The sequence below is a fragment of the Mastacembelus armatus genome, chromosome 7 (assembly GCF_900324485.2).
Source record: "Mastacembelus armatus chromosome 7, fMasArm1.2, whole genome shotgun sequence".
Classification (NCBI taxonomy): Eukaryota; Metazoa; Chordata; class Actinopteri; order Synbranchiformes; family Mastacembelidae; genus Mastacembelus; species Mastacembelus armatus.
Genome location: NC_046639.1, coordinates 14,592,071 through 14,607,084, shown reverse-complemented (window position 1 = coordinate 14,607,084; position 15,014 = coordinate 14,592,071). Strand labels below are relative to the sequence as shown.

General features: G+C 39.0%; 1 protein-coding gene across 3 annotated transcripts in view; it reads left to right on the top strand.

The window, feature by feature from the left end:
• The window catches only part of LOC113146195 (neural cell adhesion molecule L1.1-like), a 68,919-nt gene extending 54,316 nt beyond the window's left edge, over positions 1-14,603 (top strand). For 2 of the 3 annotated variants that reach the window (XM_026333525.1, XM_026333523.1), the window contains 10 exons: positions 910-1,016; positions 1,857-2,130; positions 2,776-2,898; positions 5,789-5,965; positions 6,143-6,256; positions 6,565-6,714; positions 7,490-7,621; positions 7,738-7,810; positions 9,752-9,763; positions 11,394-14,603. In XM_026333525.1, coding sequence (XP_026189310.1) covers positions 910-1,016; positions 1,857-2,130; positions 2,776-2,898; positions 5,789-5,965; positions 6,143-6,256; positions 6,565-6,714; positions 7,490-7,621; positions 7,738-7,810; positions 9,752-9,763; positions 11,394-11,652 — 1,421 coding nt within the window. In that variant the 3' untranslated portion in view covers positions 11,653-14,603. The remainder of the gene's footprint in view (positions 1-909; positions 1,017-1,856; positions 2,131-2,775; positions 2,899-5,788; positions 5,966-6,142; positions 6,257-6,564; positions 6,715-7,489; positions 7,622-7,737; positions 7,811-9,751; positions 9,764-11,393) is intronic. The other variant, XM_026333524.1, reaches the window with a different exon arrangement.
• The last annotated feature ends 411 nt before the right edge of the window (positions 14,604-15,014 follow it).

Below are 15,014 nucleotides of genomic sequence, written 5' to 3'. Positions count from 1 at the left end.
ATTTGTCTGAGGCGCAAATAAATGCTCAGAAGCTTTCAGATAACCCTTAAACGATCCAGAAAATGATGACAGAAGGTGAATAAGGCTTTAAATTTATTTAAACTGACATTCATTCCACACATCAGATGGTGGAGTCATTATGTCAAATCCAATATCTCTTTTTCTCTGGAATAAAACACCAATAACCAGTTGAATGACTTGTCCACATGAATGCCCTGTTGTGTTCAGATCTCATTTATAATGGAAAACAGGAATTCTTTTGTGCCGTTTGTCATAGTGCAGAGTGGTAGCTGATCTCAGTAGCTGAGTTATGTTGGGAAAATGTCTGTAGGTCAAGAGTCTTGATCTTCAGTGACGGAGCAGCATTCTGTTTTTATGAGCTTCATGATAACAGCTAATAGTGTAATACCACATGATACATGCCTGGCATTTGTAACAGCATGACAATTTTGTGCAAAGTTACAGTTTGAAGGAGGAACTTCTTGTCTGACCTTTTCAGTGTCAGTTTGGGCTGACTGGCTGGTGAGAGTTTGTTTAAAGGGTTGATAGAGAAACTGAATGTACCCACATCAGAGACTTGGGTAGCAGGTGAGCCGGGCTCATGGAGTAGCAAGAGGCTTCCTCCACAGTGTGGCTCAGTCTGTTAGTTGTTTTGCCTTTGCACAAGTTAGTTAGCTTTATCGTTGACAGTTTTCTTCTATGAGTTTATGAGACCTGTTTTTGCCACAGATGTATTTCATGAATAGAAGAAAGAGGAAACTGCTGGTGCCCTTTGCATTTTGCACATTTTATTCAAAAATGTAATTCATCTGCTAATTCCGTCATTTAAATTAGAATGCTATTGTTGTTTTATGCTCACTGGATGTTTTGTCATCCTGTCTTTCCACCCTCTCTGTCCCTCTCTCTCAGATCCTCAGGAGGCACCCACAGGAGTTGAATCAACTGTAATGAACAGGACAGTCAGAGTCAAGTGGAAAGAAGCCCAAAATGTCCGAGGTTTGCTACTGGGATACAAGGTACCAGTGCATATGTAACTGCACCATATTGCATTCATGTTGTAGTTACAATATGATAACTATATTAAAGCATGATTTAGGTGGAAATTCTTTCCATAATTTTACTATGTCCACCCAACAGGTTATTTTTTTCAATGCAGAAAACAAGAAAAAGCAGCAATATTTTTATGTTGGAAATAATGAAATAATTTTTAACTGCCAGGTTAGGCTACAAGTTTGATCCTATTAGTTTGTTACTGTTTGTTATTCTGATTTAAAACATTTTAAATAACTGGCTTAGTTTAACTCATAATCTTCACCTACTTGTCCGCTTCATTCCTCTGCATAAAGAATGTAGTGTAGTTTTGTGTCTTGGCCAAATTGATCAAGGGACAAATCTATCAGTGAATGATGGACCAATTACTATGTGAGTGGATTTTACTATTTACAATTTTTTTTACAAAACCTGTTTTTCATCACTAATTTCTTACAGTCGATTTTAGGATTATGCAGAAAAAGGTTTTCATCTTTATTTCCAAAATTGCTTGTTACATAAACTTATATGAACAATATAAAAGTAATTAGCATCTATTTTGATAATATTTTAGAACGTTTGATGACATCACCCTGTCATTTTCAGTTTTTCATAGACATTATTTTCAGGATCAATTTTATCTATTTATTTATTTTTTTTCAAATTTTTTATGAATGAATTGAATAGTTGATTAAATGCTAAGCATAATGAAAAATGTTCCATTCATAAGTTCCTATAGCCCAGATATCCAGTTTACAATCAGAGAAAAGCATCAGATCCTTTTTGCAATTTTTTTCATTGTCAACTAATTAATGTTCCCCTGTCAGATCTATGTCAGGAGGTTGGGTTCCCTGGGGGAGCGCGTCCGGAGGTCTCTTGGAAAACTACACCACAAGGAGGAGAAAGAGGAAAGATTGGACCGAGGGAAGAGCAAGGAGCAAGCCAAAGACAGTAGAGTGGTGGTTGTCCATGGCAATAGAACCTCAGAAGAAGTGACAGGGCTTAAACTTTATTCTCGGTATGAGCTTTTCATCACAGCCTTTAACAGTAAAGGAGAGGGCCCCCACTCCACACCTCACCGTTTCAACACCTCGGAGGGAGGTGAGTTCAAATGAGAAGCCACAGTAAAGTTGGGTAGACACAATTCATCCATCCATTATCTATACCCGCTTATTCCTACCTAGGGTCTCAGGGATCTGCTGGAGCCTATCCTAGCTTTCTTTTGGGTGAAAGGCAGGGGTACACCCTGGACAGGTCACCAGTCCATTGCAGGGCCACATAAAGACACAGAAACAAACAACCTCACACAATCACATTCACTCCTATGGGCAATTTCAGAGTCACCAATCAACCTAACATGCATGTTTTTGGATTGTGGAAGGAAACCCAAGTACCCGGAGTAAACCCACGCAAGCACGGGTCGCAAATCCGGGACCTTCGTGCTGTGAGGCAACAGTGCTAACTACTCAAGTCACTGTGCTGCACTAGACATCATTCAGCTTTATTGAACTTGTATTTCGTATTAACTCACACTATACAGTATGTTTTATTTGGAATGCATCACATTGTGTAGATCTGAAATTCTGAAATTAGTGGGGGGCTTAATCACCCTAATGCAGTATCTACTAGGGCTAAAAAATGTACATACTGAAGAGTCTTCAACGTCTTATAATTCTATGAGTTATGAAATATTCAGCTATATGTTCACTGGTGTATGTGTATGTGTCTGTGTCTGTGTCTGCGTAGTTCCTGGTCCTCCTGCATCATTGACATTTGATAGCCCATCAGAGAACTCACTGATTCTCTACTGGACCCCTCCAGTTGAAACAAATGGCATACTGCTGGGATACATGGTGCAGTATCAACAGGGTAGGTTTTGATAATGGTTATGTTATATGGGGATATACTGAAGTGACTGGGGTTGGGAGGACAAAATAATGAAAATACAATTTCTAATTTTATTATTAAAAGCTAAAAAATAAGTGTTTCTTTCTGCCTCCACATGGGTAAAAGCAGGAACTGGTCGCTGAAGAAAGAACTTTAGGTTTTTGCATTTGATATAAGAGCACTTTTATTATGTGGTGCAGACAAAAGCTGTGTTTTAGTTGTAACTGTTAATTCAGATTAGTTGATGTACATAATACATTATACATTTAGATAAAATTAAAAGTCAGATGGAATCAGATGAAACCATATGCAAGATGCTATTTGTACAATCACAAGATATGCATTAACAGAGCCAAAAAACCATTAACTTATCGTATGCATCTCCTAAACAAAATTAAAATTCACAATACAAAAGCAAAATGTCTCTATTCAAGATTCATACACCCATCATTGCACATCAGAATCTACAGTACCTTGCAGAACAAAACACACTCTCTGTATTTATGTATGAAATGGCTGTAGCATTCAATTAAACTACTGCACAAGCAAGCCTCTGGAACTATCTACAACAGCTGAATCCAAGTAGATGTAATGTAGATATGAGACAGACTGAACTACCAAATACTTCCTATTTGCTTGGGAATAGGTAGAAATCAGCTTTGTGCAGTGGATTAGGAAAAGAAAATGGTGCTGCTGGTGGCCTGATAGAGAATGGACAGTTAAGAAGTCACGGTGACATTAATCTTTGACCACCAAAATCTAATTAGATCTCTCTTGATTCCACATGTATGTTAGTACCACATTTGAAGAAAATTCCTTAATGTGTTTCTGAGATATTGCTTTCATGAGAATGGGACAAACAGATGTAAATATGGACATGCAGATAAACAGACTCTAACCCTTAAAACATTATGCCCCTGATCACTGCTATCACTGGCATGGGTCAGAGTAGAAGTAACTTTGCCCTTGGTATTGCTTAATTCCATCCTAAGCAGGGATACCCAGACTTCCTTTTCCCTGGACACTTCTTCCAACTCTTCTGGGGGGACACTGAGGCGTTCCCAGGCCAGGTGAGAGACATAGTCCCTCAAGCGTGTCCTGGATCTTCCCCGGGGCCTCCTCCCGGTGGGACATGCCCCAGGGAAGCGCCCAGGAGGCATCCGGAACAGATGCCCAAGGCACCTCAGCTGGGTCCTCTCAATGTGGAGGAGCAGTGGCTCTACTCCAAGCTCCACCTGGGTGACTGGGCTCCTCACCCTATTTATACGGGAGCTCCTGGCCACCCTGTGAAGGAAGCTCATTTCAGCTGCTTGTATCCGAAATCATGTCCTTTCAGTCATGACCCAAAGCTCATCACCATAGGTGAGAGTAGGAACGTAGATTAACTGGTAAATCGAGAGCATCGCCTATTTGGCTCAGCTCCTTCTTCACTACAACAGACTGCTATATCGACCGCATTGCTGCTGCCAATGCATCAATCCAACTGTCCATTTCACGTTCCGTCCTTCCCACACTTGTGAACAAGATCCCAAAATACTTAAACTCCTCCACCTGAGGCAGGATGTCTCCCCAGACCTGGAGATGGCAAGCCACCTTTTTCTGGTTGAGAACCAGACTCCAGACCTGGAGGTGCTGATTCTCATCCCCGACCGCTTCACATTCAGTGCAAACTGCACCAATGCATGCTTGATGGAGCCAACAGGATGACATCATCTGCAAAAAGCAGAGATGAAATCCTGTGGTCTCTGAGCTGGACACCCTCCGGCCCCTGTCCAGAAAAATAATGAACAGAACCAGTGACAAAGGGCAACCCTGCCACAGCCAGACATGCACTGGGAATAGGTCTGACTTACTGCTGGCGATGCAAATCAAGTTCCTGCTTCGGTTGCACAGCCGAATAGCCCTTAGGCCGTGGACCCCATACTCCCAGAGCATCTACCACAAGATGTCATGAGGGACGTGGTTGAATGCCTTCTCTAAGTTCACATAGCACATGTGAACTGGTTGGGCAAACTCCCATGAACTCTCGAGTACCCTTGTTCCTCCTGGATCTGAGGCTCTACCATGCTATATTTCTATTGGAAATTTATCACTGGTTGATTTATGTGGAAGTAGCATTTGATTGCTCTAGTTGGTCAAGCTGGAGCAGTGGTAGACACTCCATCAGGAGCCCTGGGACATTTCCCAGTGACCTGCAGGTCCTTTGGCATGCCGTGGACAGTCAACTTGACCAGTGATAATATAGAAGCAGGATAAGTTGACAGACCTTTCAGAATCCTTGCATCAAACATGACTTTCACTTTTCCACAGTGCCAAAAACAGTTCATGATGCACACAGCAAAATAATGGCATAATGACAAAAAGACACAAACTGTGTCATTTGTTATGTTGTGTTTTTTAAAATTAGTTACGAGTTTTGATTTATGGGAAATACACAACTAAAAATGGAAATCCATAAGGGAGCACCAATAGGCAGAGTAGATCAAAAACTAAGTGGATAACACAATAGCCAGTAGGGTACACAGTTTGCATGTCTGACAATTTTGTGATAGAATTATATCATAACAATGACACTGAATGAAATGTATAGTTCCACTAGTATAAATAGTAAACCTAGACTACAGACTTGCCAGCACTACATTATTTATTGGGAACTTTACTATTTATTGGGAACATTATACTATTGGGAACACATCGTTCATACACTGAAAATCGTGCAGCTGCAGCTAATTGTGCTTAAAATGTATACCATATACTGCATGCAAGAGTGCAAAAGACACCAAAGGAACCATACAAAAACTGTCAAGAAGTGGATACAAAATTCAAGGAGGAAAGCACACATAACCCCAACTGATTTTTGTATCCTCTGTAGAGGTGGAGAGCAGAGACAGCCTTTTACAGATGCAGATGATCAGTGATCCCAGTGTGACTCACATTGTGTTGGACCAGCTGGATCCCAATAGTTATTACAACTTCAAAGTGATAGCACGTACCGCCGCTGGAGACGGCCCTCCCATCACACAGAGGGGTGCCACGCTGTTTGATGGAGGTGAAATTGCAGTGATTTGTTTACAGTATTCCACCTGACAATTTATATTTTTTGTCCAATACAGACAGGTGTTTTTATTTCTCACTGCTGTCCTTTTATAACTTTCATTAAATTCCTCATTCTGCTTTCTTCCTGTTTGTTACTACAAAACTACTATCTTTCATTGTCACCTTCCAGTTCCCCCATCAAATATCACCATAGTCCCCAGTAACACATCACTCAACCTAACCTGGGCACCTGGAGAGCGACACAGGAACCATGGTTTTCGCATCCGCTACTTAAGAAAGAGCGGTAAGAAAAAGTTGGAGCGAGGGAGAGGGAAAAATCTAAAAGGAAAGTAAAATGTGGTAATGGAGGAAACACGGCTTTTACTTTTAGGCATAAATGCTATAACCGAAAAATGAAAGAGGAGGATGCCATTATCAGTTTAATAAGTGCTTATAGGTTTATCCATTATCATTACAGATAGATGGGATAGAAGAGAAATGAAAATGAAAAAGAAGTCAGAAAGAGAGAAATATTCATTAGTGAGAATATGTGAGAGACAATGTCTTCACTAACTGATGGCATTTGTGTGTTTGTGTATGTCTGTTTCTCAGCTGGGGGCCGGTGGGAGGAGTCAGAAATAGTGAACTCCACTCAGGGTTTCTATTCGCTGACAGGCCTCCAACAAGGAACACAGTACCACCTTATGATTATGCATGGAAATTACACTGAATGGGAAGATGTGACAAGGACCAGGGGACCAGGTATAGTATTTGTGTAGAAACACACACTTGTGGGCTGTACTTACAAACAATGTGTATTTTGTGCTTATCTTTTTGTGTTTCAGTTTGAACTAATGTATACATTCTTGATTTGAGGCTAGTTCTAGGTCAGTACACTAAAATAAAATAACTGATGTCTGGAAAACAACTCAACCAAACAGAATTACTCCATGATTTCTTAAGTAAAAGAGCATCAGCCCATTGATTTTCTTGTACTTAGATGATGCTACATGGTATAATAGGCAGTGACACCTGATGTTCAGTTGAATTTAGTCTTATATGTATAGCACCAAATCATAACAAATATGATCTCAGCGCACTTAGAAACCCAACAAATTTCATATGAGCAAGCACTTGGCACCAGTGGAGAGGAAAAAGCTCCCTTTAACAGGAGAAACCATATAGGTAGGAAACCATATAGTTATGACAAAGTTTTGACAAATGTCAAAAAGGAAGGTTAGCCTTAAATGTACGGAGAGTGTCTGCCTCCTGAACCCAGACTGGTTCGACGAGAGGAGCTTGATAGATAAAGGCTCTGCCTTCTATTCCACTTTTGGAAACTCTGGGAACCACAAGTAAAGTGTGTTAGACTAGAGATCTGTAAACAAGCTGTACAGAAATGCACAGCACAACACGTTAGCAACGGGAAGTGAATTCGCTTACCCAGGAAACAGTTTACAGATCACAGAGAACAGACTTGTTGGTATTATACTAAGGATTTATTTAGTCTTGCTGACAACTGCTGTACTGCTCTCAGTTCCATCAGAGATGCCTGCTGGGTTTGCAACCCAAGGGTGGTTGATAGGACTCATCAGCGCCATTGTGCTGCTGGTGCTGATACTGCTCATCCTCTGCCTTATCAAACGCAGCAAGGGTGGCAAATACGCAGGTAGGACCAACTACACACTCATATGAACGACTAAACACACACGGCACCCTCCCCCCACACACGCATACACTTAAGTCTGCATTTAAGAGTTTGATGCTCAGCTGTTTTCCCCTCAGTGAAAGACAAAGAAGACAAAGAAGTGGACTCTGAGGCTCGACCAATGAAAGATGAAGCCTTTGGAGAATATAGGTGAGTCTTCTGTCAGCCTCTCACTCCACTCCTTTCTTAACGATAGAATGTGGGTCTGGTACCAGTGCCGTAGAGGGTCTTTTTCTCTGGCCTCAAAAAAGCTGAGACAGTCACAGCTGTTTATCTGCAATGGGTTTGACTTCATAACGTTTCTCAATACCAGTCCCAAGTCCACAAATCTTTCTACAACTGGCTTTTGCTATTTACTTTGAAAAATATGTACAGAACTGGTGATAACACTGTGTATTCACATGTTTTTACAACTAAAACCACTGGGCACTTTTTGGATGCACTTTAGTTAATAAGTGCATCAGGGAACAAGTGCGCTGAGGTGTAGAATTGAGACAGCTTGAGGCACGTCACCCATCTGTCATACGTCATTGCTACGTCATCAATGCGACACCCCTTGAACAAAAAATGGCGGTAGTTGCACTGTATGCAGTATTGCTGCTAAAATTTATTATAAATCACCAGGTACATTTTAACTACATCCTAATATGTGTAAATATATATGGGGCTATACATGAACAAATTTTTACTTACACTTAATAAGAACTTTCTTATTCTTATCATGCTGTTCCCAAAAGTCCACCAAAACCACACTGCATTTCCACTTTTTTTCTTCACTGGTTGGAAACCACACCACCAGAGGAATTCTGGGTAATATCCTTAAGCTAAGCCCACCTACTTGTGCTCTTAATGCACTTACATAAAGTGTGCATTAAGGGCAGAAGTAGGCAGGGGCGGAGAAGCTCACCAGTGAATTGGGACACCCTACGCACTTGCACCCTTCAACAGGAACGCATAGCTGAGGGGCACAATGGTACAAGTGTGGGTATTGGGACAGGGCCTTAGTCTAGCTGGACACGCTAGGTCTTCTGTCATCCCAGTAAAAGGCACCAGTTTTATGTTTTCTGGTTTTGCCTCAAACTTAGCACATTGTCCCATTTCTGTGTGAGTGGGTCTGATTGTGTGGCGTCATCAGTGTAAGTGGGTGAATGAGCAAACAGTGTAAAACTACTTTACAGAAAGTTTGCTCAACTGCGCAGGACAGCACTATATAAGTACACTGAATTCCTTTACTTCATAAGAACAGATGACTGAAGCAAACTAAAGAAAACAATACATTTTTGGAAACTGCATATTAAAAATCCTATACATTTATGGAGAGTTGTCATATTTTGAAAGCTTAAAAAGCTTATATCAAGTAAAGTTTTTTTTATTGATCAAACAGTAGCAGGCTTTGCCTGCTTGCTTTTGAGGTGTGCCGTTACATTTTCCAGCCAGCCATGACACGGTGGTGTATTCTCTTTCAGACACTGAGCACAAAGTCCAAACAGATAAAATATGTTTATCATAAATTATTCATCAGTTTCTCATTAATTATTTTCAATATGTTTGCAATAATTATTACTTATTTATTTCCCAGCCCTAATTTTAGTGTTCTGTGATGAGTTCTACTCAAGGGTAATAAGCAGGGGCTTTCCTGTCCATTACAGAAGTAAGAGTAAAGAGTGCATTGCTTTGCAGGAAAGGCTGGAGCTCAGTTGATTGATCTCACTAACACACCCACTGATGATGTGCTCCTCCTAATCCCACTCAGTCTATAACCTGTGACCTGTGCTGCTTTACAGTAGCAGTGCATCAAGGGTTCAGAAAAATTGGAGAATTTTTGGTTCCCAAAAGACATACTATTATTTCTAAATTTGAATAACTTGAATAAAATTTGAATAACTTTTTGCTTATCTTTTTATAAACATAATTTACACAAGTGTAGATTTTAATACCTGTATTTCAGAATGAAACCTTTAAACTTATTTTTTAATCAGTTATTCTTGTATTTTTTTAGCTGCTTGTTTCATTTGACATTATGATTCTATTGTTCCCAGCTCCTACTATGATATCTCACCTTTCTTTGTTTCCTTAATGCTCTGCCTGCAGATCCTTGGAAAGGTGAGGAAGTCACCATAACTGCCTTTTTTTTTAGTTATTGCATGCATGTTATGCTTTTTGTGCCTGTGACTTTGTTGTGATAGTGTGTTATTCACATTAGTTAAGGTGAAGGTGAAAGTGACTTGTGACCAAGTATGGTGAGCCATATTTGGAATTTGTGCTCTACACAGAAGGTGCACACACACAGCAGTGGGCAGCCAATGCTCTCACCTCATGGTATTGAGGGTGGCGAAAGCGCTGGCTATTTACTCTGCTTACTGTCAGTTCCTGCTGGTCCTGAGACTTGAACCTGCAACTTTCGAGTCACAAGTCCGATGCTCTATCTATTAGTTAAAAAAACAGTAGCTTGATAGATTCTGCTGTTTTGTTGGTGGTGTCGTGCTGTTGTGCTTTTGGCGGACTAATGACAATGGCCAGTGGTTTTAACTCTGAAAGAGAAACCTTTTAATTGTTTTGTGATTCATGTGTGTTTATTTGAAGTTTTACCATAGAACTTAGACTATATAAACATGAAAATTAAAAATATTTAGTTAAAACAACAGAAATTACTTGGGATCCTTTTTACACTTTCATTCTTAATTTCAAATAAAATCCAGACAACATTTGCAGCTATGAACTTTATGAAGAAAAATGACTGTGTATTTTATGCATGGGTAGTTCTGTTTTAGTTAACTTTCAGCTCTTGAACTGATCATTTGGTAAAATAATGGCTTAGCAAAAGTTAATAGTTACAAGGATGGTGTATTTTATATGACTTTTATCTGACTATTTAAAAATCAAATGAAGACAGTTCAGAGGTGGAAGCATTATTCTTATTAACTTACAACTCCAAAGTAAATGTATATGTAAACCGACAATGTATCCAATGTCGGTTTGATGATTTATTTCTGTTCACACATTGGAGGTGCTATTTTCATCCTTAAATACATTTTATTGAGCTTTTCTCAGTAAAAACATTTAATATATTTTGTTCCAAACTTGAGTCAGTTTCTTCCAAGTTTTTCTCTACTAAACATGTGGCTCACATGACTTCACAGTTCATCATACACAGACATCATATGTTTCTGCCATGGTATTATTATCATGTATCATCCTGATATGGTTTTCAATTTTGTATGGTAATACAAACAACAAAACTCAACTGTAATATTTAAAGTCAGTTTTGGCTCTTACAAGCATATTCAGTATGTGGGCATTAAGGACATATTTAAGGTGTTTTTGCATTTCTTGTTTTTACAGAATCAATCATAGGTGGACTTTTAATGTTAAAAAAAACACAGAAAGCCTTGAGTTTTGTTGATTGCAGCTTAACAATAACATCCATCAGGCGTATAGCATGAAAATATTACTGTACATGGTATTAAAACATTATTTCTGTAAAAAAAGAAGTATGTAGTTTTACCGTATTATATAGTAGTATGGTGAGCCTCACATGCCTATTGTAATGATGGTAGCATTGCTGTCGAAATGCCTTACATACTATTATTATACTAAATTTACGATGTAGGCTGTTGTAGTAGGCTACCACTAATTTCTGTACTGTCAGTATGTTTTCATTCAGTGACTGTCATCTGTTCGCTGTCTGAGAATTTATGGTATTTAGTGATATCATTTATCTGTCTCCTTTCAGTGATGGAGATGAGAAGCGCTCAGACAGCCAGCCATCTCTGTGCGGGGACAGTAAGCTAGGAAGTGAGGACTCTTTGGCTGAATATGGAGACAGCGTGGACATCCAGTTTAATGAGGATGGCTCCTTTATTGGCCAGTACAGTGGCCGGGGTCCCGTTCCCCACGGCAACGAGAGTTCTGGTCCTGCCTCCCCTGTTAATGCTGTCCCACCTCCTCCAGTTGCTCCATCCATGTCAAGCATCCTGAACCGGCCCAGCTAGATACACACCACATAAAATACACACAAAACACACATACATTTACATTGTCTGCCTGCACCACAGAGGGACAGGCCACTCCTGACTCCACTGCCTGTAATGTTATAATATAAAGACACACTTGTTACAGATACACATACACTGTCTCAATACATTCCAGGTTTATGAAGTGAAGCTGTTTATGGGATGTCTCATTTTTTCTACTTCAAGTTTACATACACACACACACAGAAATATACATAGAGGGAGGTGGAGGGCAAAGGGGGAGATGATGGCTGACGGTGATGAAACTCATTTCATCTTGTCTATGTCTACCACATTATTTCAATGTTGAAAGCATTTAAAATTGCTTTTTCCATTTACATATTTAAAGTCATATTCATTTTTTAATGTATATTACCACCAATTTGAGTTATATCATTACGAAACAACCACTTTGTATTGCTGTGTTTGTGCCCTGCTGGTTTCAAGCTATTTATTTGTGATTTGTGCATGCATCTGGGAATGATTTTGCTATTTATTGATCTGTGCACAGCTGTTAAAGAGGCTCCCAAACCTAAGATTCAAGGTACTTGTTGAGGCATTTGTAAATGATTTAGCTGATATTAAGCATATGAGTTTAAAGAAGGACTGTTACTTTGCGTGTGTCTGAATTAGTGCTCATGTGTGATTGTTCACGCTCTTCATCCCTGCCCTTTGACCTGCAGTGATGGGAGATCTGTTGCCTTAAAAGAGTCCAGTTGAGACTCCTCTCCTACTTTTTGTCCATGCATCAATCGTTTATCTCTACTTAAATTTTTTTTTCAGCGCCTTCCTCTTTGTTTAGTAGGTAAAATGCAGAACCATAATGTTATAGTGGCTATAAGAGTTTGAGCCAACCACACCTTAGGAAAACACTTCAAAAAACAATAGCTTCACCAAATTGACAATAAATGTGTGGCAGTTTGAAAAAAGATGTGGCTAATTGATAACATTAAACAAAACCCTCCCCAATCTAGTGTAATTAAAAAAAAGCTCAATGATATCCTAAAGCAAATGCTACTCATACTATAGGAAATGGTGTAATTGCTTCCAGGATATTTTTGGCAACAGATTAAGTCACATTTGTTGGTCTAGAAGTAACAAAGGTTACAGAAACAAAATTCTATGCTTGTGTTATCAATTTGATGAAGACAATATGCCTGTTTTCTTAATTTGCAGAGCATTGAACTTTAATGTTTATGGGAAGACACAGGTGGCATATTTACTACTTCCAAAAATCATGTGATCATCCCAAACAAGGCCTTGTTATGTCACGCTCGTATCAAAGCATGTTTGTGCTAATTTTGAATACAGGATGCCCTTATCATTTCAATGTAGTATTTAAACACAAAGCTCTACACTACTTTTAAAAGTAATGTGTTTTTATAATATTATCTCTATAATATAGTCTACAAAATACTAATGAAAACAGTGGGATTTATATTGTGACTAACTGATTACAGTCTCTATGTAATTTGAAGAATCATATGCAGAAAGCTTGACTAGTAGATCCAGTGCTGACGAAGCTTTGTTTCCCCATCACTTCTCTTCAGGTCATTTCAGAATGTGATTACAGACAGGGAGACACTCCTATGCACACATCCACACACTAGTACACTGAAACATATTTAAAGCGGTCTCCTATAAAAAACACATGGTGGCTCCTCTGTAGCAAAGCAATAGCAGACCACCAAATGAGAAAGAAAGGATAGAAGAGGAGGAGAAAGAGTTGATAGGAATAGAGAATCTGAAGTCTGGTTCTCTGAATGTAAATAGACTCTCCAGATTGCCATTTTCTTTTTATTGCTTCTTTTATAAGATGAACAAATTGTGTTCATCTCCTCTTGGGTTTTCCTCAGGGTTCCTCCTGTTGCTTAGAAACATTTAGAGAACACTAGAACAATAGCAAGAACAATTACCCTTGCCTTTGTTGAATTTCATTATAGTACTTAGATGCGCAACAGATAATTATTAACAATTCATCAATTTATATAACTCGAATTTGCTTGAGTTTGTTTTTAACTGTTTTTGCAGAGCAGAGAGAGACTGGAGAGCTAAGCCTGATAAGGCATTTCTCGCACAGAAAACAGCACCTCTCATATTGTTGTTGGGTTTAAGTTATTCTTTTATTATTACAAACAAATTAGCTAGTTTATTAGTTCCTACTGAAGACAACTTTAAAAACAACAAAACAAGTTTCATTTTAAAAAATTTCAAGGTTCTAAAACATCGTGTCATTGTAGATTTAGCAAACAAACAGGAGGAACTTCATTTACATTTGGGGGCTGTGTTCAGCAGCGGATTAACCCACATTTGGTGTTAGTGACAGCAGGATGGTGGGACTGAGTCAACATGAATCCCAGCATGTGTGCTTCCATAGTAATAAAGGAACATGTCACCCACGGTAACAGTGTCACTCACTGGTGTGTTCTTAGCTCTGCAGCACACAGTAAGAAGATATACCATGTTTATATACACAATTCATTGCTGAGTTAGTCTTTATGTGGGATTGCTTTTACAAAAATAAAAATAGATCTCAGAAAGACAGTTATGCTTGTATTCTAATGGAGAACAGTCTTCCTAGTTTTAAAAAAAAAGAAAAACTGCATCCTTATAGTTTTATTTGTAAGGTAGTCGCTAAGTCTTTATCTGGGGCTTTGCAGTTTGTTTTAACAAGCAAGATGAACTATCAGGTTGGTGAATAATTTTTTCCCTGTTTTATTTTAGAATAGTACTTTGAGACAAAGTGTGGCCTTGCTAAATGCCTCCCAGGCTTTTGTCTGGCTTCTGTCTATCTCTGCTCTGACACAGATGCTGTTTGTTCAGCCCTGTCTAGCTGCCTGTCTGTCTCTGTTGCAGCATTGTTTTATACATATTTTGGGAAATAAATGCAACATAAAAACAAGTAAAAAAAAAAAACAAGACCAAAAAAATGTAGGTAAAAATAACCATAATGCTAGTAATAACAGTGCTATTATCAGTTACCATGCTGCGATCAGTATTGTCATCAGTAGCAATGATATCAGTGAGTAACACAACAAAATAAAATGCATCAGTATCACAGGATTTAGCAGAGTGGGTTGTGCTGGGCAGAAGTTTGGTTTAACACTCAACACACATATATGAGGGGTTGGAATTGGTGGTAGTGTTGGCATTTACTACAATATTGAGGTGTGTTGATGTTGTACCCGCTTGTTGCATTGTGCGCTATACTGTATCTGACAAACTAACCCCAGACTGTCGATTAATAAATAAACATGGACTACACATATGCTGAAAAAACACTAAGATGTTGGTTTTTTGCCTTTGTGTGTGTGTGTGTGTGTGTGTGTGCGTGCTTTTGT